This window comes from Podarcis erhardii, assembly GCF_964252035.2.
Source record: "Podarcis erhardii genome assembly, chromosome: 6".
NCBI classification, from domain to species: Eukaryota; Metazoa; Chordata; class Lepidosauria; order Squamata; family Lacertidae; genus Podarcis; species Podarcis erhardii.
This window is the reverse complement of record NC_138510.1, coordinates 85,239,129-85,266,976: the sequence shown is the minus strand read 5'-3', so window position 1 is coordinate 85,266,976 and position 27,848 is coordinate 85,239,129. Positions and strand designations below refer to the sequence as shown.

Genomic DNA, 27,848 nt, shown 5'->3' with positions numbered 1-27,848 from the left:
AAGAAACACTCAGATCCTTATTATAGGCTTCCAATGGGTGCTGGACTTAAGATGGACCACTGGCCTAATCCAGGAGGCTCTTATGTTATTAAGAAAACACCCTCAAGCAACGCTCCTTGGATATGCAACCACATGAACTTAGCTGTAGCTATTTGTGCAGAGATTTTAAAAAGTAAAGAGGTGGCAAGTTCAGCTGCTTTGTGGTAGGGCATCTTCCTGCAGACAGGCAGGGCCATTGTAAACCTAAGATTGCAAACATATCAAACAATGGCCCTGAAGCGCTTTTGCCAGTCTCTGTTGCCTAGGAATCCTTCATCTCCTTGGATGACACCTGTCAGGGCTGCCTCTAGGTCCCAGCTCACAGAGAACCAACGCCAGGCTGATATTATGTACAAAAGTCTTTACTGAAGTATAGTTTCCATTTTAAAGCCAGAGCGTGCAACCCTACGTCTAGACTCTAGATCGGCGAAGTCCTATCTGAATCACTTCCCCTTCCGCACCAGTTTAAGATCCTAGCCCTGCTCCACCTTCTGCGCTGCTCTCTCCTCCTCTGGGTCCTCCTGCCCTCTGGGGCATTGCCCTTCCTGGACTCTTCCGACGCTGAGTCGCTTAGCTCCTCCCCTTGCCTCCGGCGTGCTTTAGGACCCGGTTCCCAATCCTCACTCTCTGCTGTCCCGCGCTCCTGTACATTTGAACTTGCTTCTCGCGCCAACCCAGTGACCTTTCTCCTAACCGTTACACTGCTTCTATCACTGCTTCCCTCTTCCGTGACACTGGCTGGATCTGACCTCCCCTCCGTTGTACGACTCTCCGAGGAAGGCGTGGTCAGCTCTGCCTCGTCTTCTCTCCCTGGTGGGGGAAGTACTGGTCCCGATGCCTGGGACCCCTCCCCCCCCACTCTGCTCTGGTGGGGAAGCTGGTCCTGATCTCCAACTACTACTCTGGGAGTCCCTGCTCCCCCCTTGCTCCTGGGGCGTTCCCCTTGGGACCCCCCTACCCCTGACCACTGGCGCTCCCTTCTGTGAATCTTCTGATTCGCTGGAGAGGCTTATGGAATCCCTCGGACCACTGTCTCCTCCCACACTGCCCTCTGATTCCTCGCCCTCGCTCTCCCTCTCCCATCTTCCCTGTGCCTCTGCTCCTGAGCCCCTGACAACACCGATCCTTCTCTTATTGGAAAATGAATTAATATTTTCCCCCCCTTTCCACATTTACTGAAAAGCCCCTGTAGGAATGCTCAGGCTCCTGCCTGTCTTCAGGCCTCGCGTTTGGAGATGAAGTAATAATGGAAAATGAGATTCCCGCGAGGCCAGGAGGCGTTATGTCCAGAGACAAAAGGCTGCTGCCACGTGAAAGCCACCGTTATTGCACGCAAACAGTTTTCTTCTCATTTCATAGGAAGATCCTATGAGGAAGGGCTTTGGCTTTTTGGTAGAGCATCTGTTGTGAATGCAGAAAGCCCAGGTTCAAATCCTGGTGTGTCCAGGTGAACACTGCCTGAAACCCTGCACAGCCCCTGCCAGTCAGTGTAGACAATACTAGATGGAATACCAACAGTGTGACCAACAGTATAAGGCAGCTTTCTGTGTTCCGCTGGTGAAAATAAGGGGTCTTCTGTAACTTCAGGATCAAAATATCACGTTGGGTGTCTTAAAGCAGCAAAACTAGTGCCTTAGTAACTTGAATTATTTTTACAACTTTACAGAGGCCAGCGTCCAAAGAATGAGAAATATTTCTGCTGCCGCAGAGCAAATTCTTGTTTTCTTATCATAACGGCAAACCTGAGAATGCACAAAGTAACCTACAGTACAGGGCGCATGAAGCGAAATTCAGCAGAAATCACACCCCTGCAACACGCTCTCTGTCTCTGCTTCATCACACTGTGACTTTTGTTACAACTAGTGCAGGGAAACTCACAATGAGAAAATACCAAAATGTTGTAGTAGGACTATTTGCCATAGACATTTGCCATTTTTAGGAGGATCCCTGTGGTGGGTGGAACTTCTGTTCCTTCTCAAAATATGACTGGATGCTAATCAGGGGGATGCTAATCTATTCGTAACAAGTAGTTTTATTCTTGCCTTAGGGACTCGTGGTTTTAAATTGGGAACAGACAGCAGCACTTACGCACAAAGCATACATACATTTGCCCAACCTTTCCTCAAGCCTGGAGGTCCCTGCCACTGGGATTTCTTTCTTCACTTAAACCATAACAAACAAGGGTTGGATGGCCATCTGTCATGGATGCTTTAGCCAAGATTCCTGCATTGCAGTGGGGTGGACTAGATCCTTTCCAACTCTACAATTCTAAACGTAAAAAAGGCAAACGTCCCCTGGATGGTTAAGTCCAGTCAAAGGTGACTCTGGGGTTGTGGCGCTCATCTTGCTTTTCAGGCCAAGGGAACCGGCATTTGTCCACAAGACAGCTTTCTGGGTCATGTGGCCAGGAGGACTAAACTGCTTCTGGCATAACGGGACACTGTGACAAGTGTCAGAGTGCACAGAAATGCCATTTACCTTCCTGCCACAGCGGTACCTATTTATCTACTTGCATTGGTGTGCTTTCGAACTGCTGGGTTGGCAGAAACTGGGACAGAGCAACGGGAGCTCACCCTGTTGTGTGGATTCAAACTGCCAACCTGATCAGCAAGCCCAAGAGGCTCAGTGGTTTAGACCATAGCCAATTCTATGATTCAGTGAAACAACTATTCTTCCCTGTTTGCCATTTCTGGAAATATCCTGTCGACATATGCTCAATGATGCATTGGGCAAAGTAATTTTCCTATTCATACATACCCATTTTTGATTGTTCAGCTGCTGATAAGGAAGTGCTTCTTAGTAAACAAACAACAAGGTTCCCCCCCCCCCCTAAATACCTCTAGTGCTGGGGCAGCTATTGATTAGAGGAATAGTCATCAAATCTTTTGGACCAGTGGGCAAAATTGGAATCCCCCCCAATGGCCGCTGGAGGGGAGGCGCATGGAGTAACCGGCTTGGACCGGTTCAAACAGGCTTAAACCGGTTCAAAGTGGCCATAACTGGTTCAAACCGGTCTGAACTGGTTCCAACCGGCTTTGAGTGGATCAAACTCGCCTAAACCGGTTCAAACCGGTCTGAACCGGTTTCAACTGGCTTGGACCGGTTTACACTGGCCTAAACTGGTTCAAACCGGTCAGAACTGGTTTCAACCAGCTAGGACCGATTCAAACTGACCTAAACCGCTTCAAACTAGCCTAAACCGGTTCAAACCTGTCTGAACCAGTTCCAACCGGCTTGGACCGGTTCAAACTGGCCTAAAGCGGATCAAACCAGTCTGAACCGGTTCAAAGTGGCTTTGAACGGTTCAAACTGGCTTAAACCGGTTTAAAATGGCCTAAACCGGTTCAAACTGGTCTGAACCGGTTCAAAGCAGCTTTGAACGGTTCAAACTGGCTTAAACTGGTTTAAACTGGCCTAAACCGGTTCAAACCGGTCTGAACTGGTTTCCACCGGCTAGGACCGATTCAAACTGTACTAAACCGCTTCAAACTAGCCTAAACTGGTTCAAACCGGTCTGAACCGGTTCCAACCGGCTTGGACCGGTTCAAACCAGCTTGGACTGGTTCAAACTGGCTTAAAGCGGTTCAAGGTGGTCTAAACCAGTTCAAACCGGTCTGAACCGGATCCAACCGTCTATGAGTGGTTCAAACCGGTGCAAACCGGTCTGAACTGGTTCAAATCGGCTTTGAACAGTTCAAACTGGCTTAAACCGGTTTAAACTGGTCTGAACCGGTTCAAACTGGTCTGAACCGGTTCAAACTGGTCTGAACCGGTTCAAACTGGTCTGAACCGGTTCAAACTGGCCTGGACCGGTCTGAACTGGTTTCCACCGGCTAGGACCGATTCAAACTGTCCTAAACCGCTTCAAACTAGCCTAAACTGGTTCAAACCGGTCTGAATCAGTTCCAACCGGCTTGGACCGGTTCAAACCGGTCTGAACTGGTTCCAACCGGCTTTGAGTGGTTCAAACTGGCCTAAACCGCTTCAAACTAGCCTAAACCGGTTCCAACCGGTCTGAACCAGATAAGGAAATGCTTCTTAGTAAACAAACAATAAGGTTTTTCTCCCTAAATACCTCCAGTGCTAGGGCAGCTATTGATTAAAGGAAGAGTCATCAAACCTTTTGGACCAGTGGGCAAATTTGGAATCCCCCCCCCAATGTCCGCTGTAGGGGAGGGCATGGAGTAACACAAAGGTGTTGCCTCATCTAAAAAAGGAGAAAAAGACAGATCCACAAAATTAAATGGGCATGGGGGGGGGGGGAATCACCTACGGCAGCCACAAGCACGCTGGCTCATGGAAAACACCTCTTTCCTGTCCATCACAGAAGCCTAGGTATCCAGTTCTGGTATTCACTGAAATAATGGGATGCTTGTGTGTGTGTTCAATGCTGCAGAGGCAGTATAAACCAGATTTGAGTGGGAAGAGCAGACAACCTCTTGTACAATGAGAATTTTTGAGTGGTTTTTGTGGATTTGAACAGGACTTTTTATGGGCACATACTGGCAGGCACATTGGCGTCGGCTCATGCTGAATTGGAGACCCCCTGCATTAGAGAATGTTTATGGCAGGAAGGAGCATACTTGTCCTCACAGTTTCCCTGATGGTAACACACCTGCTTACAAGGGATGCCATATATATAAGGAAGCAGAGGTGTGGATCCCTAGGGGGGAATACATGTATATAGCTGCTTTATGCATACACTCAATCTGCATGACCTTTCCCTGCCCTCTGCCAAGGAAAATGTATGCAGTATCACTCATGCCAAATATTGCTATGGATGCAGAAGGAAGAGAAATGGGTGCCTGCTCCTCCATCTAACATTCCCGGCCTTTACTTCACAATTTTTGTTTTTTAAAAAAGCAGCACAGGGATGAACAGATATCAGACGATCACATTTACACCAGCTTCAGTATTGTTAACACGTAACACAGAGCTGTTTTCTGAAGTAATGCCCCATAGTGCAAGTTGCAGGATTTGGCTTTTACAACTGTATCTGGTATGTAATTAAAAAGCTAAACCTACCCTGACCGGGGGGGAGGGGGAAGGGAATAACTTATTAAGTAGCTTAAATAACCACAAGAAGCTGCCAGCAACATTCCTAATGAAGAAAAAAAGGTTAGATTACGCAAGATAAAATGAAACCGCTTGGAATACTTTAAAAAAACCAAACCTGTTTTGTTAAAGGCTCCCAAGCAACAAGTATTGGATAATGTATTTTATTCTCCTTTTTATCAGAATTTGATCTTAACGTCAATGCACAGGGCAGACTTGCTCCACTTGTAGCAACAGCTGTGCAGAAAGGCATAATGGCCCCCTTTCAAACGCAGTAATCCAACTACCATTTTTTCCGTGGTGTCAATGCATGCGAGGGGTGCATGGATATAGCAGCCGTGTGGGTAGTGCCAACTGCACATGTCTTTCCTACCAAATCAGCATGCAGCTGGGCACACTTGCGTGAGCTTTCCGTAGCCACTCTGGCACACCCCACACGTTTACGAGTCATACGCACCTGCAAAAATACACCACCGGGAAGCACCTCTCATGCAGCGGCCATCAAATAAGATGTGGGAAAAGAGAAGGGAGAATTAACACACATCAAAATCACAGGCCCATAGTGGGCAGACAAGCCTCAAAACATCTAATTTCTGGGCAAGGAGCTTTAGTGTGAAGTAGCAACTGGACTCTAGGAACAAGAGCATTTACATAGATCTGTTTCAGCTGTTTTGGGACGGAGAGAATATGGGTTGCTCTGATGGGTTATTTACCGTATTTTTCGCTCCATAAGATGCACTTTTTTCCTCCTAAAAGATAAGGGGAAATGTGAGTGCGTCTTATGGAGCGAATGGCACTGCACAGAGAGGGAGAGCTGCGCAACGTCCGTTCAGAGAAGCGGGAGGAACAGGAGGAGACCGTTCTGTTCCTCCTCCCGCTTTGCTAAAGGGGCGCTGCGCAGAGAGGCAGAACTGCGCAGCGCCCCTTCAGCGACGCCCGTCCTGGCTTCTGCCTTAGCTGCGTGCAGCCTCTTCTGGCAGGGGGAGCCTTCATCCCGCTGCCCTGAAGAGGCTTGGCATGGTTATCCCAGAAGCCAGAACAGCCACATGGTATCCCAGAAGCCAGATCCCTCTTGCTGTTCTGGCTTCTGGGATTCAGAATAATTTTTTCTTATTTTTCTCCTCCCAAACCTAGGTGCGCCTTATGGAGCGAAAAATACGGTACTCAGAAGCCAGACAGAGAGAGTGCACCCATTAGTTCTGCTGGTGCTGTAATTCTCAGCAGCACTAACCTGGAGCTGTTCTAGAATGCTTCTAGACCATATGGCTAGGATAGACACACTGTTCCACAGTCCTTGCTGGGGCACAGGCTTCCGATGTGGCACTGGGAGACTTCTATTTGACACCAAAGGAATTGGCATATAGATGCTTTTTTATCATCAATATGAAATGGGTGCAAAGGGGACAGGGATCAGAGACTGAAGGTTCAGTGTCACCAGCCTGTATATAGTGTCGCTATCTCTTTTTTCCATCATAAATCAGGAAGAGCCATAGCTGAGTGGAGCAGCATCTGTTTCACATGCAAGAAGTTCCAGGTCCCTGTCTGAAATGTGGGAGAGCTGCTGTCAGTCAACAGAGACAATATTGAGCTGGATATGGAGGCAGGCTAACAAAATCCACGCTTAATCCAGGCGAAGTACTGCTAATCAGCAGGACTGGGGCTCAACCCATTTGGAGCAGGGTGGCACATCTCTCAAAGAGTGGGGGAAGTACTCAAAGAGTTCATCAGAGAGCTGAGGTGGTCAAAAGTGCTTTTATGCAGGTTAGATGTGCACAGCAATTGCCTCCATTCCTGGCAAAGGTAGATTAGCTCTGGTCACAGGAATTAATTAATACATGAAGGCTGGATTGCTGTAACATGATCTCTGTGGGACTGCCTTGTTCAGAGGTTATGCCTGGTGCAAAGCAGAGAAGCCAAAGCTATGGCTGGTGCTTTGATTTTTTATCATGCAAACCCCAACATAGTCTTCATTTGCAGTTCAAACTGCTGATCGCCTTTAATGCTTGAATGGCTTATGTCCAGGATAATTAAAAGGATCACCTTCTCACAGATAAACCTGCTAAATCAGGTCTTTTAGGGAGACTATGTTCTCTATCCCACCTCTAGCAAGGATTTAGCCTGGTGTGTGCGTGTGTATGTGTAAGAATAGGGCAAAGGGTATTTGTGGTGTAAGCACCCAGCTTACGAACCTCCCTACCACCTACCTTTCTGCCCAGTAATGTTCTAACACGAGACGAAAGTTCTCTGTCTCTGTGTCTCAACTGGCATTTGTCCTGCTAGTCACTTTTTATACAACACAGGATAAAAATGGGAAACCAGCTGCTGCTGCTCCCTGCCACACCATAGGACTGTTTCCAAAATGTTGGTGACAGTTACATTGAACTTCCTAAATTATGAGACAGAAAGGAAACACAGAAATATTTTGGATACCTATTGTTCATTTTTTTTGCCTTTTGGAGTGGTTGATTCAGCTGAAATGTCAATGTGTGCTCGTGACAAAGCATGAATTTTTCACCCATTAAATATTTCGCTAAACATAAACATACTTTTTTTCTTCTAAAATCTTGAAGGATGAAAATAGAGCATTTGTTTAATTGGGAATATCAAGACAAAATCTATACATGTAGTGATGTACACCAGAGCAGGGCAAGTTTAAAAATTCTCCCTGAAACCGTACTAGATACAACCTCATCCTATGAGAAAACATCTCTGCAAAAATCTTTTGCAACTTTGGTGTTACATAAATGGCTCAAGACAAGGCAAGACTGCTTTCCTTGCAAAAATCATATTACCCATGGACAGCAATACTACAAGGTACAAACATGTGCCAAAATAAAAATGGGAATTTATTATTATTTTTTTCTACTAAAGCAATAAACTCTCAAGCTTATCCATTGGTCATTGTAAATGATTCTACCGTTCAATCTGTACTTTCAACTCTGTAAAAAATTTAGACACAACTCCATATAAACAAGAACACAGGGCGAGCCACTGAAAGATTCAGAGACGAGGACAGTTAGTGGTGAGAAACAAAGAGAGGCCAACTTATTTTTTTTATATAAAAAAAAAACAAGTCAAGCTTTCTTCACATAACTATATATCCAATGCTTCACTGTCAGACAAGATATTTAAATATATTCATTATGGTAAAAAGATCTACATTACTTTCACAAATTTGGGTCTGTACAAATTGCAGCAGTATTTCCTGATTAAGTTATGAAGAATCAAGTCAGATATAACTGTTAAATACTGGAATTTGATGGAGACTCTAAAAACATTACCGAGCGGTAGTACATGCACATGATGCAAGAAAAAAGGGGAAGATTTATAGACTCCGTGCAAATGGGACAGGACAAACTGTTACGGTCAGTAAACGTGCGTCGGACAATTTTAAACTTTACAAGAAGTCTTGCAGGGTTACTTTCATCAAGACGAAGAAATTCAGAAGCACATTCCCCTCTCAAAACAAAACAAACAAAAACCCTGACCACCCACAAAACGAAAGAAAGAAAAGGACACCAGTCTTCATTTGGCCTCTTGAGCTTTCTTGGCATTCTGTTTTTCTTTTGCCTAGAAGGTAAAGTCAGACAGAGAAAGCATGCAGCACTGTTATAACAGCCCAGGTATTTTTTTCCTTCTGTAACTCAAAATATACAAAACTCTGCATTATCTCTACAATCACTGAATATACAAGCAACTGCATTCTACGACAGATGTAGTTTGATACAGACAGAACTTTGGAAACCAATATATAATCACAAATCAGTCCAGAAGAGCTCACAACATTTACTCTCAAGTAGATGTACATAGGACTAAAACTCAGTATCTATCATTGTACTCATTGTACATCTAGAGCACATGGGAAGAACATGTGCAAGGCAATTTCAGAATAATCTAAATTGGGTCAGCTGAATCACCAAACAGTTTAATAGCCCTGCAGGGGACAGGCTGAGTGTTACATTATTGATTAAATGTGCTTGGAATTAGGCCACACTGACAAATCTATGCTACAACTGGAACCAGAGCACTGAGGAAATAGCAAAATGCCATGAAGTCAATATAATCAGAATAGATGCTACAGAAGCCGAAGCTTACAGTTTGCTAGGGGTTTAGTGAGAAATGCAAGAGTGAGAAAGAGTTCCATCTAGGTGTATGTGCTTCAAATACTCTCTTCTCTAAGCAAAAAAAGTCTACAGGTTTCACGATTCTGCTTCTATTGATTACTCTGACATTTTTCTCTAATGTTCAGGTGTGTGCTGAACATTAGACATACACACATACACACAAACAGCCTGCCTAATAAGTTATTTGAGGATGAGAGCACAACACTTACCTTTTCTACAAGTGGGATTAGCTGCTGGTGTTCTGCTAAAGTCTTTAACAATTCCATAATGAATGGCAGGTAGTTATGTTTTCTTCTAATGTTTTCAATCTACAAGCATAGGTGAGACATTAAAGAAATTAGCATTAAATTCCAGCACGTGCACACACCAAAAAGCCAGGTTTCCACCTCAGTGCATTAGCAAATACATACAATAAACTTTGTCAATAAGCATTTGAGCAAAATCACTATCTCCCTTGTGCAAGATTTTTATTATATTTTGGAGAGGGGAGAGAGAGAAGAAATTTTGGCTGGGGGATGCAACATACTGCTGGTGCTGATTATGGGATGATTGGTGCAGACTGCTTTTTATTTTCTGTGCCAGCTTAAATGTGATTGTTTTCTCAAGCATTTGGGGGGTCATTAGTTGTTCAGTTGAGGGTTGATTTACGCAGCCTACCTGTAGTCTTAAAAATCTTGATGGCATTAAAAAAAAAAGAAGCTGCTTAATTATTATTGTTGTGCTCTGAAATGTAACTTCATCCTGAGATGAAAAGCAAGTTAGAAATGTTTTAAAAGCAAAATCAGTTTCTCTACCACTCTGCCCTCTTAATCCCCTTGGCTTGTGCAAGAGTAAAATTTGCCAGTTGCTGGAGAGTAGAAGCTTTTTGAGGCTTCCAGCCCGAATAAAACTTGCATGAACAAGATTTGGAATGTAAGTGTTTCAAGAGGCAAGATAAAGGTTTCTATAGTTCACCAGTTCTCCAAATCCTGTAGTTTTGCTTTCTTCAGAAGGAAGTCACTATTGAAATTATGCAGTCATTAGTTGTCTGCAAAAAGCAGACAGGAGCTAACTTTAGATAGTCTAACTTCATGGGAAAAAATGGGAAGCTCAATGTGCATGCCAAATCATTAAGTATTTGCTGTTATGGCCTACAGCTCACAGCATTATTCTCTTAGTACAAAAGAGCCACAATAAAAATCGGAACAATACAATTGCTAAAATGTTATCCTAACAGAAGATAGGAAGCATGCATTAAAAAACTCTGCTTTTATGAAAATCTTGAGTTTCAACCCAAACAAAATGAAGATTTACAGATTTTTATAATTATTTTAATTGTATCAACCTTTTTGCTAGTAGCCAACAGCTAATTTGGGAAAAACGTATTAGGTTCAGATTATGGTCTCAGTATAAGAAAAACAAAATATCGGTGTGTGTGTTCAATGTTAGCCCTACTCAGAGTAGATTCACCAATGTTAATATGCATGGCCAACTTAGGCTCATTAAATTTTGAATAGGACTTATGTCAGACCAAAGTTTAGAACAGCCGAACAGAAAGCCCTACTGCAATCTTGTGTATGTCTACTGAGAAATAAGTCCTATTGAGTTCAGTGGAGCTTATGCCCATGCTATGCCCATGTAAAGGACTGCAGCATCAGTTGTTATTTACAGTGGTACCTTGGATTAAGTACTTAATTCGTTCCGGAGTTCCGTTCTTAACCTGAAATTGTTCTTAACATGAAGCACCACTTTAGCTAATGGGGCCTCCTGTTGCGCCGCTGCTGCACGATTTCTGTTCTCATCCTGAAGCAAAGTTCTTAACCCGAGGTAATATTTCTGGGTTAGCGGAGTCTGTAACCTGAAGTGTATGTAACCTGAAGCATATGTAACCCGAGGTACCACTGTATAGACAACCACACTGGCCTGATGTGCCCTCGTGGGATGTTAGTTAGCCTGCAGAAAACCACAGCGTCTGATGTCAGAACAGATCCGAGCCAGGGATAGGCAATATCATCAGCGAAAGAATATTACGATGTATATTCACCGTTTTTGTCCTTTTAAATAATAAATGGCTGTGCAGGTATGTCTGATGGGGTGATGTTGCTGCATTCAACAAGTTAAGAAGCCCAAGGGTAAATTAAGAGTTTTCTGCCACGTTTCAAACATCATAATGGGATTTACTTCAGCCATTCCGACAAGGCTCTTAAGGTAATCTAGCTGGCAAATTAAGTCAATTATCATTAGTCTGTATAAAAGCCTGCAACTTGTAGTGCTTTGGGCAGTGAAAGAAGTCTGTGCAGAGTAAGAAAAGCCTTTGATGCATCACTATGGTATAAATTTATCTGAACAGAGCAGAAGATATGCAGCCCTCAAGGTCTTTTTGGCAGCCCTCAGCAACATCTGACACCTCCCCGCCCCAGCCCTCATGCAGCCTTCCCGTAGCTGGGTAAGCAAGGCACTGGGCTTTGGGAAGGAGGCCTGAGGGCTCTAAGACCTTGCCAGAGCCTTCTACCTCCTTCTTAAAGCTCGATGCTTATCAGGGTTTGGGAAGGCAGCACAAGAGCTGTGTGTTTGTGTGTGTCAAATTTTGGCCTCTGTGTGTGCCAAGGGAGTGTGAGGCTTGGAGGTTCCGTGTTGAAGTACTCCCGTGGCCGCCCTGATCTCAGAAATCCACACACTATGCTATGTAACATTACAATCACACTAAGAAGCAAACTGTGACGGAAGCAACACACAAAAAAGTTAGATCAGAGTTGCAGCAGGTACAGATCCCGCTGTAACCTGCAAATAATTGTTCCTGCAAGTAGTCCTCTGCACGCGAAGTGTTAATGTCGGATTACGAAGCTTGCCCCTTCCATTCCATGAACAGACGGGAAATTGTGTTCCAATTAATGGAACAAGAGCTACACATCTTCCAACGTGAGTACCTCTTAAAGTGTCCAGTTATCTGTGGGAGCCAAATGGCTGCACTAATGTCTGTGCCAGTTTATGTAACAAGCCACAGAACAGAGACCACAGAGCAAGTTGCGGGGGGAGGGGTGTCTTTTATTAGAAAGATCAAAGGTTAAAAATTACGAAGTGATCTGAAACAAAGGAGGAGTTTTAAACAGGAACTAGAATTAGGATTACAAGCCATCTGACCTTGTTGGAGGGATCAGGTTGCACAGCCCCCTAGAATCAAGGTAGAAAAGAAATTTCAACAAGGCATGGGGGTGGCGGGGATAAAAACCAGCCATGAAATTATAAAGAACTTAAGAGTGAAAGGCCTCTTTCCATCTCCAGTATCATCAGACCCCATAGGTCCCTTGGAGGGCAGGACATTGGCGACGCAGACCAAACTTGCCATTCAATAACTGGAAGTAAATTTAGGAAGGGTCAGTTCAGGTGATACACTGCGGCAGTGAACAGTATCCCAAGGCTTTGGTATCACGTTCCCTCAGAAACTTTCTTGCTTTCAAAAGGAATGCTCACACTTTACGGTTCACATCAATTTTTTTTTGCACTGAATCATAGAATTGTAGAGTTGGAAGGGCCCCTCAAGAATCATTTAGTCCAATGCAGGAATCTCAACTAAAGCATCCATGGCAGATGACCACCCAACCTTTGCTTAAAAATGCCTGGGCTTTGTGTAAGAGGACTGTGTAACTGCTTTGAAATGTGAAAGAAGCATAAATGAAACGCCTCTCCTTTACAAAATGTGGATTATTAATTCAGTTCTCCAAGATGTGTTGTTTTTCTTCTTCTCCTCCTGCTTGCCTTCTTACAGCCAGTCATTTGATAGGCTCTACTCGTCAATGGCTCTGACTGTCATCATCTCTGGTTCCACCTACTATTGGTCTTCCTGCCTTCTGCCCTCTCAGTCCCAGTGGGCACCAGAAAATACTGATTACTTCTGAAATGTTTGACATCTGAGATCACAAGCCGTCTCTCTTCCCGTCTACCCCACAGTGATTTTCAAAACTGGGGAACCCTGCAGGTCCTCAGAAGTTGACCGCGAAGTGATCATCATTCAGGGATGATGGGAAAACATCCCTGAAAGAAAGCGTGCCCATCACTACCCATTTGCCCCCCTAATGCAGCCACAGTATACTTTTAGATATGTGAGAACTAACAGGACTGGGGCCAGCAGCCCAAGTAAACTGATTATGCTTCTTGTCACCTCAGGAACTCTCAGGGCTTCCTTAATGGAAACATCAGTGTGCAAAGGGATTCCCATAAGAAGCAAGTCTGAAACCACTCCTTGAGGCAACACACATTTAGAATAAGCTGTTTTCTACTCTTCTGTTTCCAGAGGCAGCTAGCCAGCCCTCAACCCTGCACACAAAAGCTCATTAGTTTTTTGCTCTGAGCACCAGATGAAGAACCAATTATTTGAAAAGGCATAGCGTGTTGACATTTCTTCACCAGCTTGTGTCACATTCTGTGGGACCAACACAGCCATGGAGTATAATGTTTCTCCATTTCTTTCAGCTCAGAAACCACATGGTTAGCATCCCCTTTTTAAAAACCATTCTGAGCATGCACAGCACATACCTTGTATCTTTTCAATTTTTGGTTTTCTTCGTCAATTAACATCTGATATTTTGCAACTTCTGACTGAATAGAACTTAGTATATTACTGCTCTGGTCTGTATCCATGGGCTCTTCCTATTGGGAAAAACAATTTATTAACTTGCATGTTAGTGTTTCTAGCACAATGTCATCCAGTCAAGATTCATAGAGATAAAATATCATACAGCGGACAAAGAACCAAAGCTTGACTCACTAGTCTCATTTGCATATATCTCCAGTGCAAATTATCATACAATGTTCTAGTCTGTCCTGTAGTGATTGAAAGTGCTTGCTAAAGTACTTTTATTTGCTAGTACCATTTGCTTGCCTCTTGATAAAGGAGATCAGAAATAATAAAAAGCTGGAAGAAATGCAGAATAATTTAAGCTTGCTTTGTTTTGTTCGCCCCCACCTTCGTGTGTCTGCATTTCCTACAACTGCTTGTGTGCCTACCTCTACAAGAACCATACTGGCTTAAAAAAAGTTAGAGAGAGCTGGGGTTTTCAGCCTATGTACAGAAGTCTAGATGCTATACAGTTGTTCAGAAAGGAAAAGAAAGTGGTAGTGAAAGAGAACCAATTAATATTGCCCAACCTTTTCTTTTTGAAATAAAAAATTTCACTTGTATCCCACTCCTACATGATACTCTGAGTTGATTCCTGTTGTGATTTATTAGCTGCTTAGGTGCTCCCAGGGCAATTTACTAACTAAGGCTTACGATGCAACCAAGTTATCGAAACAACCTATTTGATTAGCATAATACCTCAGCAAGTTGTCTCTGCAACTCTGCAATTTTCTGTTCATATATCATTTTTCTGTCAGACACAATTGCCATCAAGTTAAACCTTATTTCGCCTTCACTGTACCTACAAAATAAAAACAGAGTTGTCACATACTGCCATCACTGCATCAGGAGTCTCATAGCTATTGATAAGCTTCAGACACTTCTGCATTAAGAACAAAGCCCACTAAACATTGCCCACCAATTAACAATGGCAAATGCAGCGACCAGCAACAGAAGTGGAGAGTGATAACACTCTGTTCTCTCATTATGCGCTGATTTTAACGTATGTGTCAAGTTAAGAATATTGCAAGATGATTCCAGTTACCTTGCGAACACAGTTTTACCATGTTTGTAAGCAAATTTTGCCAAATTTACAGCCTGGTATTTTGATTTCTCTACAGGACAATCTAATCAAGTTTAATCCGAGTCAGGGAGAAAACAGTATTGTATGGGGCACAGAAATTCTCAACAGTCATTCCTAGACAGCACGGGACAATCTCAGAAATTCTACTAATGCTACTGTCCTGATCCCTGTTTCTGGCACCCCCATGAGTCCTGGATGGCCACTGCTGTAACTGCTCAAATAAAAGATGACCCTTCTCAGTAGAATCATGAAGACGAAACAATTCCCCCTCAAAAAATTCTAGATCTTTTGGAAGCTGACAAATGGGAAGGGGGGAAAAAGGCCAAGCTGGAATTGCTCCAGCCAGCGATCTAAAAGTTCAAGTCTAAAAACAGTTAATTCCAATTTCACCATGAAAACAGTTAATTAAATGTTTACTTTTGTATTCGTTTTTCTATGACGGGCCTTACAGCGCTGATCCAGTCATCTTGATTGCATACTCCTAAATGGGAAATACACAAGAAGTACAAGTTAATTTTCCTGCAAGTTACAAGTTTATATGACTGTAAGCTTCAGATACACAATACCTGCTGATGAAGTCAAACTTATTTTTTTACTATCTAGCCAAGATACATTTGTTACAAAGAGAGTAGCCAGACTTGTTGCAGCTCAAGAGTTGGCTATTGGGTTGTTGTTTTTTATTCTAATTATGTATTTTGTGGTTTTATATTTTGATTTTATTCTGTGAACTGCCCCGAGACCTCTGGGTATAGGGTGGTATATAAATTCAATAAATAAATAATAATAAACAAATAAATAAATAGTCTGAGGTTGTTTTGGTGCATTGAGAACACATTTCTTGATCATAGGCAGCTCCTATAAATCTGAGAGAAAGTATACTGATTTTAAACCAATATTTAGATTCCAGGGATGCTTTATAATCACGGGTCATGTGGCCAGCATGACTAAGCCGCTTCTGGCGAACCAGAGCAGCGCACGGAAACGCCGTTTACCTTCCCGCCGGAGTGGTACCTATTTATCTACTTGCACTTTGACATGCTTGTGAACTGCTAGGTTGGCAGGAGCAGGGACCGAGCAACAGGAGCTCACCCCGTCGCGGGGATTCGAACCGCCGACCTTCTGATCAGCAAGCCCTAGGCTCTGTGGATTAAGGAATTAATAGAGTAATTTAAATTATAAATACTACTGAGATCAGCAATGTGGTTCTAACATTGTAAATACATTGGTTTGATATTGTAAATTTGGTAGTGATGTATTTAAAGGAAGGTAAGGCTCTCTAATGGGATGCGGGTGGAGCTGTGGGTTAAATGCTGGCCACATGACACGGCAGCTGTACGCCAGCTCCCTTGGCCAATAAAGCGAGATGAGTGCCGCAACCCCAGAGTCGGCCACGACTGGACCTAATGGTCAGGGGTCCCTTTACCTTTGGCTCTCTAACAAAAAGTTTTACAGGATACCACCCCACCTCATGTACACCCTGAATGGCATTAAAAGAGTCTACTTAGCTATCTTAGCTTTTTTCCCCCCAACACCCAGTTTGACAGGTAATTCAGGCTGAAGCCCACCAGCTGGTACTATTTTCTACCCTTGCTACCCTATGTATTTTGTATACACCCGGTATACCTTGAATGACATTCAGGCAGGAAATTATACAGGTGAAATGTGAGTGTTACCTAAATCTATTGGGCCTTCTCTTAGACCATCCAGTTCATATAATCTTCCATGCACAGGAACATAGCTGACAAAGTGAAAAGCATCTTCTTCTTTTGCCGTTGACTTTGCATCAAACTCAAACATCTGTTGTCTAGAAGTTAAATTAGAGACAAGTGTGGATGTTAAACCAAAAGCATCTCTGGAAACTGCATCCAAAAGGCTTCAAATTTCTTGTTACCTGGCAAAACTGTTGTGGACTTGTCGAATCACTTCAGAGTTACTTAATGCCAGGCCCTTCATCTAAAATTAAAATGAGACATTTGTTCAACTAACGACTCAGGCTTAAGATGCTTTTTTTAAAAAGAGAGAGAGAGAGGGGGGGGGGAGAGAGAGAGAGAGAATAGAATAATTGGACGTACCGCTGCATCAAAGCTTTGTGAAAATTCTTTAAATTCCGACAGCGTTTCTCCTAAATGGACGTCTTGATGGGTGCAGTTTAATAGCACACTTACTATAGCCTGAGTTGCACAGGCATTATTTATTACCTGTTAAAAAAGAAACAAAGTGAAAATTCAGAAATAATTGAATACAAGACAAATTATAAAATGAGTTATAGTAGCCTCAAGTTTACCCACTATGGCCACTGGGTTGGATCCAGGCTACCTGGGGTGAAATTCAGCTTATGGAACAATCTGTTGGAGGAAGAGTGGGAAGTGATTTTCATCAATTCCACCTGCTGTTTCCTGAAAAGCTTCTCTGGCAAGTCAGTGAACTCTCTGGAACAATGTGGAAGGTGGGCAAGACTGGACTATGTTTGAAGTTTAAAGTAAGAGCCCCTTCTTGTACATCAGTATGCTCCCAACACCATATCCACTGCAGGAAGGTGAAATGCCTTTGACACCCAATGACTTATTTTGCAGCTTTGTTTAGAGAAACAAATTAAACCTGTTTTATTGCCCTGACACTGAAATATGTGAGTTACAGGCTCAAGGACAATAGGAGTTAGTTAAATTGGGTGGGGTTTTTTTTAATGAGGTACCTCACTTTTATAAATGAAAGAAATTAATAACTTCCTTTTTACTAGAATGGGCCAGAATCCACAGAGCTACTTTAGACATACCCCACAAATATACAAAAAGGCAGCGAGCATCTAGATAGGCATTCCTAGGTTGAACTTTTCTCTTACATTTTGTTTAATAATGATTAATGCTTTTTGGAGATTAACAGCAGTGAAGGAATAAAGGAGGTCTTTCCCACTTTTTATACAAAAAGTAACTCATAGCAGAATCATTTGTACGTCAACTCAGAAATAAGCATTATCGAGTTAACTTGGACTTTACTCCCAGGCAAATGGGTCTATGATTGAAGCTGTAAGGAGAAACTAGTATAATCAAAAGCAGCAGCAGTGAAGTTTAAAACGGACCAAGTAACCAAGGTACCATCTGAATAGTCATCAATGGAACAACCATGAGAAAATACCTGTAGTAATTTAAAAAAAAAAAAACCTACAAAGAAAAATACTTAAAATACTGATGCCTAAATGATATGAACATTTTCAACATACAGAGATAAGACTGACATATTCATAATTACGAAAGAAGGAAGACAAGCTGAGTGACAGCAAGTCAGATCTGAGAAGGTTCATAGTTGAGAAGCTGAAGCACACTAAGAGGTTGGCTTTCCATAAAGTATCTTTCTGGTCAGATATCTGTCGCACTTAGAACATCTGAGTTTTTCTATTTAAAAAGCTTTCTCATGTACACTAGCAAATTAAAACAAGAAGCTATTCAAACAAAGTTAAAAATAGCCAAGTTTAAAAAATAAAATAAGCTATTTTGATTCATGTGATTAGCCCCCACCCCAACCCATTGTACTGTTGTTTTATGATTAACAGTACACGGGGGAAAAAACTACTCTGACACAATAGCAAAGCTAGGAATTTAGAGTTAAGGCAGAAATTGTACCCTTACCTCACCTTATTGTGCCTAGGTATCCTAGCTCATATAGGGTGATCCAGAGTTCTGAGGCCCCAAAATACAGGACCGTATCATATCTAGGCATAACAAGGAGGCCAAATTTTACAAGTGTGCATATGAAGCTGGCCACATTGACAAACATGCAGACAACTTGATAGTGTGATTATCCAAGAAAGGCTCAAGAGCTACAATCTCTATTAAAAGGCCATCAATTTTATTTCATTTGTTTCATCACCAATCTGAATGCTATTACAGAAATTACTTGGTTATCACATTACGGTTTTATTTTTTTAAAAACCACATTTATACAAGTGCATGTTATAAGGTTCTCTATGAAGTTCAAATGGATTTTTTTAATGGAGGGAAGTTTACTGGGAGTCAATTTGGATTCACAGCTGTCCATGGAGGCGCAGGTTAATTCTGTGTCCAGGGCGGCTGTCTACCAGCTCCATCTGGTACAAAGGCTAAGACCCTACCTGCCCGCGTACTGTCTCGCCAGAGTGGTGCATGCTCTAGTTATCTCCCGCTTGGGCTACTGCAATGCACTCTACGTGGGGCTACCTTTGAAGGTGACCTGGAAACTGAAATTAATCCAGAATGCGGCAGCTAGACTGGTCACTGGGAGTGGCCGCCGGGACCATATAACACCGGTCCTGAGAGATCTGCATTGGCTCCCAGTACGTTTCCGAGCACAATTCCAAGTGTTGGTACTGACCTTTAAAGCCCTAAATGGCGTCGGTCCTGTATACCTGAAGGAGCATCTCCTCCCCCGTCGTTCAGCCTGGACACTGAGATCCAGCGCCGAGGGCCTTCAGGCGGTTCTCTCATTGCGAGAAGTGAGGTTACAGGAAACCAGACAGAAGGCCTTCTCGGTAGTGGCGCCCGCCCTGTGGAACGCCCTCCCATGGAAATATGCAGCTATCCTATTTTTAAAAGACATCTGAAGGCAGCCCTGTTTAGGGAAGTTTTTAATATCTAATGCTGTATTGTTTTTAACACTCGATTGGGAGTCACCCAGAGTGGCTGGGGAAACTCAGCCAGATGGGCGGGGTATAAATAATAAATTATTATTATTAATATTATGAAAGGCATATCTAGTGTTAGAACACAAGTTTAATTGACTATGGTCTAACAACTTTTGTGCTCAACAATAAACAGTGGTACCTGCCTTATACTACCAGACCATTGGTCCATGTAGCTCAGTATTGTCTACACTTACCACCAGCAGCTTGTAGTGTTTCATACAGGGGAAGTGGATAAAACAAGACATCCAAGCATTAAACTGTTCACAGCATGCCCAAATAGCATATTGATTGTTTCCAGGAGTTAAGGCAAATGACAGAACCAGAAAGATTGTGGCAGGGTTGTATTTAAATCATCAAAATTCTAAGGATCACTGGTGCCTAATCTGAAACAGTCAGGTATTCAGACTAAATTGTCAATGCAATTTTACAGACAAAAAAGCAATTCATAAATTTATACGTCATTGTGAACTACCCTAAGGGCCAATGACAGGCTGAAATATCCAACAGAATTTGATATATTCAAGTTAGTAAAAAATTAGTAACGCAACACATTATTTTTGTTAACCTATGGAACCCAAAACCAAACACATTAAAAATAACTTAAATACACTATCATCAGAAATATGAAACAGAGTTCAACCTATGAAATTATGAATGTGAGAGCACTTCATTTTTATATACTACCTTTTAAAATTTGTCTGTAAAGCTTGATTGATTGGTTTTAAAATTTAGATGAGATCAAGCAGTAGGAATGCAAAAAGTATTGCATGGGTACCTACTCCTGTAGAAATCCCTTTTACAACATTATTTTGGTGCCATCAAGTGTCAGTTCTCTGAACTGCTAGCCTAAGAGTATTTCCCCACAGCATCCTTCAAAATACAAGCATTGACATAGTAGTTCACTGGAAGGCACAGTCTTCTAAGAATAATGTCTACCATTTTATCTTCAAGACCCAGCAAATGCAAAATCCCTATGAAATAAAGTTAGCTCTAATCTAAAAGTCACTTTTGAGTCTGCATTTTTCATTCCTAAATTAAATATATGAACTGGCTTTTCTCTTTCTCAGTAATGAGATTTGCTAAAGCAGGGCTAAACTCAAGATCCTAGGAATAAAAAAAGGAGAATTGGAGTGCAAGTGGTCAGAAGATGAAGTATGCCCAGAAGCTGAGATTTATTTAAGTATTACTAAATAAAAAGGTAAAGGACCCCTGACAGTTAAGTACAGTCGTGAACGACTCTAGGGTTACAGCGCTCATCTCGCTTTACTGGCCGAGGGAGCCGGCATTTGTCCGCAGACAGTTTTTCTGGGTCATGTGGTAAACACTGGAGTGGTACCTATTTATCTATTTGCACTTTGACGTGCTTTCGAACTGCTAGGTTGGCAGGAACTGGGATCGAGCAACAGGAGCTCACCCCGTCAAGGGGATTCGAACCACTGACCTTCCGATTGGCAAGCCCTAGGCTCAGCGGTTTAGACCACAGTGCTATAGAACATATAAAATACACATTTTCTTTGATGAACTCTCACCACAATGCCAGGTTTTTGGAAACTGAACTTTTCAAAATTCTTGTTTCTTCTACTTCCCCTCCCAAAAGACATTTGCATAGAACTGACTTCATGCAAGGACTTCCACTTGGCTCTGAAGTCCTCTTCTCCCAAAAAATATTTTCTAGGGGTCCCCACCACTGGACCAGAATTGCAGCAGGGGCTGCAGAGCAAAAGGAAAGGAAAGGAATGGGAAGTTCTACTGCCAAGTGGCATTCCTTGCTCAGCCCCCAAATTTCTAAATAAATCTGCCTCAAACTATGCTTGTTTTATATGATGTAAAAACAAAATAAAAAAATTCCTTCCAGTAGCACCTTAAAGACCAACTGAGTTAGTTCTAGGTATGAGCTTTCGTGTGCATGCACACTTCTTCAGATACACATTCTTCAGAAGTGTGCATGCACACGAAAGCTCATACCTAGAACTAACTCAGTTGGTCTTTAAGGTGCTACTGGAAGGAATTTTTTTATTTTGTTTTGACCATGGCAGACCAACACGGCTACCTATCTGTAACTGGAATTATATGATGTAATTTTACCAGTCACACAAAACTGGAAAGGAGCAACAATGATTTTTTTTTTTTTTTTTTTTTGCTATTCCACCAACTATTTATACAAGGGTAAGAATCCTGTGAACTCCACACCCCACCCCACCAAGATGTTGTTGGACTCTCGTCAGTCCCAGACAGCCTGGTGAATGTTAAGGAATGTTAGGAGCTGCAGTCAAACAACATCTGGAGGGCTATGGGTTCCCCATTCCTGAACCACTATGATACTGTGCTTGTACACATGCAGACAAGAACAACAGAATGGTAGGGAGATGGTCCCCTCTTCTAAGATAGATGATAGGGTTGCTGGTGGAAGGTCCCAATGCTTTTACCTATCAGAATTCCATTCTACCATAAAATATTCCAGGCCAGAATACTACTTATACATCACTTTAGTTTGGACCTTTAAAATAAATGTGTATCCCCCAGGGAAAACTGGATTTTCCCATCATAGGAACAGCTTTCAAGCTCTCCGCCTTGCTTATGGGGCCCTGGGAATATCTTGTGTGGGCTCTGGAGGCAAGATCTCACATTGCCGTCCAATATCCCTGTAAGCAAGGCAGAGCACTTAAAAGCTATTTCCATGTCAGTAGAACCCTGCATAACAAGAGCTTTTAAGCTCCCTTTTACTGAAACCCTTTTGTGGGCTCTGGAGGCTTTCATGAGATCTGGCACCAGCTCTGGAAGGTAAGATTCCCTGTGTGGAAGTGATTCCAGGGGGTTGTTTTGACAATATGCCATTTTGGCTTTATGCACTACTCTCAGAATACAACCCCTGTGCAAGGTCATCCCTACTGTAATAATATGTTAACAGCCATCAAAAAGTCAATCTCAACTTTCTGGGGAAAAAGAACTGCCCCTCCCCATCAGAGTGGTTTTTCAGGATTTGAGACCTAACCACAACATATGAACTCACTAAACTCATCAGAAAGAAATTTATAGCAAAACAAGTTTACTGGAAAATGGGCGAGTTATATCTTATTTTGGAATGAGAAAGTAAGATATGATCTAAAGTCATGCTCATTTACTTTGGTTGAATGATTTTTAAAAAAATGTGAATTCATTTATCTTTCATAATATATACACGCATACATGTATGTTTGTTTACTGCTCTTTTGTGTAACAAATGTTTATAATGATGATATTGTCCTGTCTGCAATTTAAGATACGGTAGAAGGCCTGCTTCAGTGTCCACCATCAAAGGCAAACAGGCTGGTGAATACACAAATTAGAGCCTTCTCTGCAATGACCCTGAAATTATGGAACACAATCCTGACAGGGATCAGGCAGCCCCCCCGTATTTAATGTGGGATCATCAGTTGTAATAGTAAACTGGAATATTGTTGAGCTACTGTTGTTTTATGCTGATCATATCAGTGCTGTTGATTGTTGTTTAAATGTTTTATGAATGTGGATATGCATTTTGAAATGCTGCAAGCTGCTTTGTGAGGAATATCCTCAAAGTGGAGACTAAGTTTCCCAATGTTTGTTAAGATTCCCTTAAAGCAGAATCCTTTGCATGCTTACTCAGAACTGCCAGAGATATATGAGATTTACTTCCGAGAAAATCTGCAAAGTTTGCAGCCCATGAATTATTCTTGACTACACTTGTAAAAGGCAAGTGTTGCATCTTTGGAAATATTAAATTTGAATGCACATAAAACAAAGTTGCTTTGCCCATGATAATTTTTATTATTCACTGAACAACCTGTTCTGCCAGACTGCCTTACTATTTAAACTATGTCACAATGTTTCAAAGTTGTATTATTTTCACTTGCTGCATCTAATTAGGAGGTGTCACAGATAATCTTTTAACTTACTATACCTGTTTAGCAAAAAATATAGTATCTAATCTGGAGTCCTGAACAACAGAGCCAGCTGGTTCTTCTCCTGGTTGCCACTTGAACAGAAAAATTAATCCATGAACTGGCCTACATAAAAAGGGGCACAAAAAGAAAACAAGCAAGAAAACCCAGTAAAGCATTATCACAACATGTCAAAAGTTAAAACACTAACCATCCTTACTGGAAACAAATTCAGTAAACCTAACTGAACACACACATAGTTTTTTTAATGGTACACTTGAACAATAAGGTGTACAATTTTGTTTAGTAAGCCCTACTGTGCCTGAGGTATGTGCTGGTGCATGCAGTCCGCGTGTTGACATTAACTCTTCTCTTCAATCAAACATGTGAATAAAGCATGACAGAGATAGCTTAGCATGATGTCTGAACCCAAGGCAGAGGTTTGTTTTATTGTAAGAAGCCACAATCTCTACCCAGGCTTAAGCCATAGCTGGTTGATGGTTTAACAACAAAGGGTAAAAAACCAACCACTCCCTGGGCTCCTACATCACTTCTACATATCCCTGTTGTACTTTCCTTGCTTGCAAGAAGCAAGTGTTTCTGCTGTGTGTACAGTATGATTTGCTAAACCAGATGTGGCTTAGTATCAAATATGAACAGAGAATTTTTTTACTTTTAACCCAACCAACACTTAAAAGCTCAGGACAGAAACTGCCCAGGGTCAGCAGGAAAAGAAATGCATGCCTTTCCAAAAAAAATTGCACGATGCCGCTCCCAGCTTTTTCCATTGTTCACTTTAATGTATGAATGGAACACACAACTCTGTAAGTGTGCACTATTATACCTGACGGATTTTTTAGCAATAAGAATTGGGGATGGGGGAAAGAGAAGTAAATTATTTGGAATTAAACTTACTTTAATTTCTCAAAGTTCTCTGGCTCCAAACTCCATATTTCCTCTACTTGCGCGCCTCTACAACCTGTAGTAGCAGAGATAATTATTATAATTATTGTAATTATTCATGCTTAGAAAGTTTGCTTTACAGGAAAAACAGAAAGTAAAACCTGGCACCTCTTTCGAAACAACTTAATTTTGTTTCAATATACAGAAATAACTTTCACCCCTTCTATTGCATTTTATAATAAATTGGTCCATGATATATGAAAACCATGATGGCATGGAAATCATGCCAAATGTACGTATTTACAAACCTTATAAAAAACGAGTTGCTAAAAATGGATGTCTCAGAATGTCCACAGTGCCACAAATATGTGGGATACTAAAAATGTGGTGTCTGAGAATTTGGGTAAAGAAGACTCATGACACTAATATTGCAAATATCTGTTTAAATTGTAAACACATACCTGGTGGGGCAAGTTACCAACCATGGTGCTAAAATAACCAATAGTTTCTTTATGCACATGACAAAAAAGGTTTAGTAGTAGTAGTTACAAGGGATATTTCTTTTATTTCAGGCACTTAATTATTAAACAAGTGAAAGTTGTGCCTTACTTATTGAAGCAATGTTTTTTATTAATTCACAATCCTAAACCATGGTTTAATTTAGGTTTAGAAAGGTATTCCAATATATATGATTCAGGAAGAAAATGTGCAATGAAAGAACTGGCAAAGGTGAACAATGTGCATTAGGAATGCTCTGAAGCAGAAATTATTTTTAATGAATGTGTGCAGAACTCAGAGATGAGACCTTGTGTACCTGTCAGCATGTTTAATGACTCAGCTTCCCCAGAGCAAAAAACGAATAATAGCAAGCTACATTACATCTACCAGATAGGATGATAGCAAAGTCATCTGACAGAAATTTTATTATCGTTATTTGTTAATCTGAATAGCTCCTTTCTTTCAAGGATCTGAGAGATGCTTTAGCAAATCATAAAGACAGATTAAGATTAGACAGATGGACAGTAAGTTGTCTAAAGTGGTCCATCCACCACCACTTAACTCATCAAATTGCAAAAGATGCAACAAAATGTAAATTCAATAAGGAGACACAACCAACTCCAGCTGCCTATCAAGCACATTCCTATGAAACATATTTGTAAATGCCCACTTGAGATCAGTAATGAGAAATCTCTGGCTTGTGGGTTAACTAGGCCCATAATATCTCCATTTGGCCAAGCCATACTCCCCTGCCCTACAACTGACATCATACATAGTATCATGTTTGGGGCAGAGAAATATGTACCTGGGTCAAAAGGAGGCTTAGCCCTATGTCTAAATTGTGTTAAATGCACACACACAAGCCACCAACACAATTGACCCGAGTCTGCAAATACAGGGACACAAACAGGGCAGTGGCTGGCTACAACTCTTTCGAAAACAAAGCTTGATGGCAAACCTTCTGTGGTGCAAAAAAAATGGCCCGTAGCCACACACAAAACCAGAAACCAGAATAATGCTATGAAGCAGTTCTACATAAGCCCTTGAACCCAGGCTCAGCCCAAGTCCAACACCATGGAAGATATCCATTAGCATATAGACTATGAATAGGGTCAACTGCAAGTACATCAGGGTGTGACTTTGCTAGGATTTCCAACCAGCCATGCTATCTTGACTGGGGCACGATCTAGTCTGGGAACTGAGCTTGTTCTCTCCTGCTCTGGAGGGATAGGACCTGAACCAAAGACTTCAAGTTACAAGAGAGGAGAACTTTACGGCAGTAACAGACGCCCTCGGGAGGTTGTGGACCCCTCCTTCATTGGAGGTTTTAAAGGAGAGGTTGGATGGCCACCTGTCATGGATGCTTTAGCTGAGATCAGGGGTGCCAACTTGAATAAAACACTGGGGAGCCCCAGGTATGCCCCACCCCGCATAAGCAACCACAAGACGTGGCACATGCACACCTTTGTATGGCAAAGCCCATCATCTTTAAAGGGGGGGCCTGGACCCCTCAAATATTTTATATAAAGAGGGGAGGGGGCTGAAGGGACCTCGGCCCCTAGGAGTTGGTGCCTACGGTTGAGATTCCTGCATTGTAGGGGCTACCAGGAGATGATGCTTCCTTTCCACGAGTCTATAAAATAGCTGGGCAGAATGACAACGCAAAAGTATGTGAGCCTTTCAAGTACTTCATTCTGGGCCAGATTTAGGTTTGATGAGGCCCTAAGCAACTGAAGGTAAGGGGGCCCTTTATATGTCCAGCTGTCCTTTGTCAACAACAACTTATCGCTGTTTTTAGGGAGCAGGCTAGCAGGCACAGCTGCCAACTTTTCCCTTTTCTTGCGAGGAATCCTATTCGGAATAAGGGAATTTCCCTTTTAAAAAAGGGAGACGTTGGCAGCTATGCTAGCAGGCTTACATCATAGGAGCCTCCACAACACAAAACACTGTTGCTGTATGTAGGTTTTATTTGATTTGTTTTGTATCTTATATTTTGGAAATGTACACAGGCTCCCCCCCCCATGAATTTTTTTTGGGGGCCCCCAAGAGAGTGGGGCCCCTAAGCCAGTGTTTCCCAACCTTGGGCCTCCAGCTGTTTTTGAACTACAATTCCCATCATCCCTGACCACTGGTCTTGCTAGCTAGGGATGATGGGAGTTGTAGTCCAAAAACAGCTGGAGGCCCAAGGTTGGGAAACACTATAGCTTGTTGAGCTTAGACGTAAATCCGGCACCGACTTCATTGCAACCCAACCCGCCCGCTTCGTGCCAGCTAAAGGAAAATCCCGCTTTCCAGCGGGTGGGAGAGGCGCTCTGCACACGCCTCGGAGACTTCTAAACACAAAGAGAGAGAGAGGAAGCTGGCTTGCCCAACTAAGGCGCTCTGCACATGGGAAGAGACTACGTTTCCTCCAGCAAATCAAAGGGAGTGGGAAAATCCTAGCCGCCCCCCTCTCCCCGCTGGCAAGGCGCCGCCTCGCCCACCCGCCTCCCCGCGAAGTGGGCCGCCGCCAAGCCTCACCGAAGCCCTTGATGAGCTCCGTGAAGACGCCCGGGTCGCTCTCCATGAGGCACCACTCGCCGGCGCTGCCTCCGCCCGCCATGGCGCCGGAGCCGCCGCAACTGCCTCCCCCGGGCGGGCCCCGTTCGCTCGCGTGCTCCGTCCGCCTGACGCGACAACCCGTTCCTACTATTATTATGGTTATCGCTGTTATTATCAAAAAAAAAAAAATTCTCGCTCTCCTCACGCCGCCCTCGAACGCCCGCAAAGCAGCGCATGCGCCGCTCCCTTCCCGGCAACCTCTGCGGCAAGGGCCGCTTCGACGTCCGTCGCCCAGGCAGGTGTCGCCTTCGTCTCTATGGTGAAAGGGGAAGGGAGGAAAGCCAACCACCCAGATTTGAGAAGACCGCTGCTGCGCACGCGCAGGGAGAGTCACGTGAAAAGGGGAACCCGTTCGTTCTAGCCCCGCGTCTCTATCGTCCCCACGGCGCCGTGTCCA

The 27,848-nt window shown here is 42.7% G+C and overlaps 1 protein-coding gene and 1 long non-coding RNA gene across 4 annotated transcripts in view; both read right to left on the bottom strand.

Moving 5' to 3' along the window:
* LOC309344027 overlaps positions 1-27,848 on the bottom strand; it is a 347,184-nt gene that overhangs the window by 111,547 nt on the left and 207,789 nt on the right. The window lies entirely within an intron of this gene.
* On the bottom strand, positions 7,920-27,642 carry UCHL5 (ubiquitin C-terminal hydrolase L5). Of its 3 annotated transcripts, none has more exons than XM_081866120.1 (12): positions 27,597-27,642; positions 24,365-24,428; positions 23,470-23,575; positions 16,969-17,094; positions 16,788-16,849; positions 16,570-16,700; positions 15,314-15,377; positions 14,512-14,614; positions 13,731-13,844; positions 12,339-12,368; positions 9,428-9,526; positions 7,920-8,664 (listed from the first exon to the last, which is right to left on the bottom strand). In XM_081866120.1, exons 1-12 carry the CDS (start codon positions 27,625-27,627, stop codon positions 8,620-8,622), a joined length of 975 nt encoding a protein of 324 aa, XP_081722246.1. In that variant the 5' UTR covers positions 27,628-27,642; the 3' UTR covers positions 7,920-8,619. The 3 variants fall into 3 exon arrangements, with proteins under 3 accessions (XP_081722246.1, XP_081722244.1, XP_081722245.1); XM_081866118.1 differs by lacking the exon at positions 27,597-27,642 and adding an exon at positions 27,371-27,503; XM_081866119.1 differs by lacking the exons at positions 12,339-12,368; positions 27,597-27,642 and adding an exon at positions 27,371-27,503.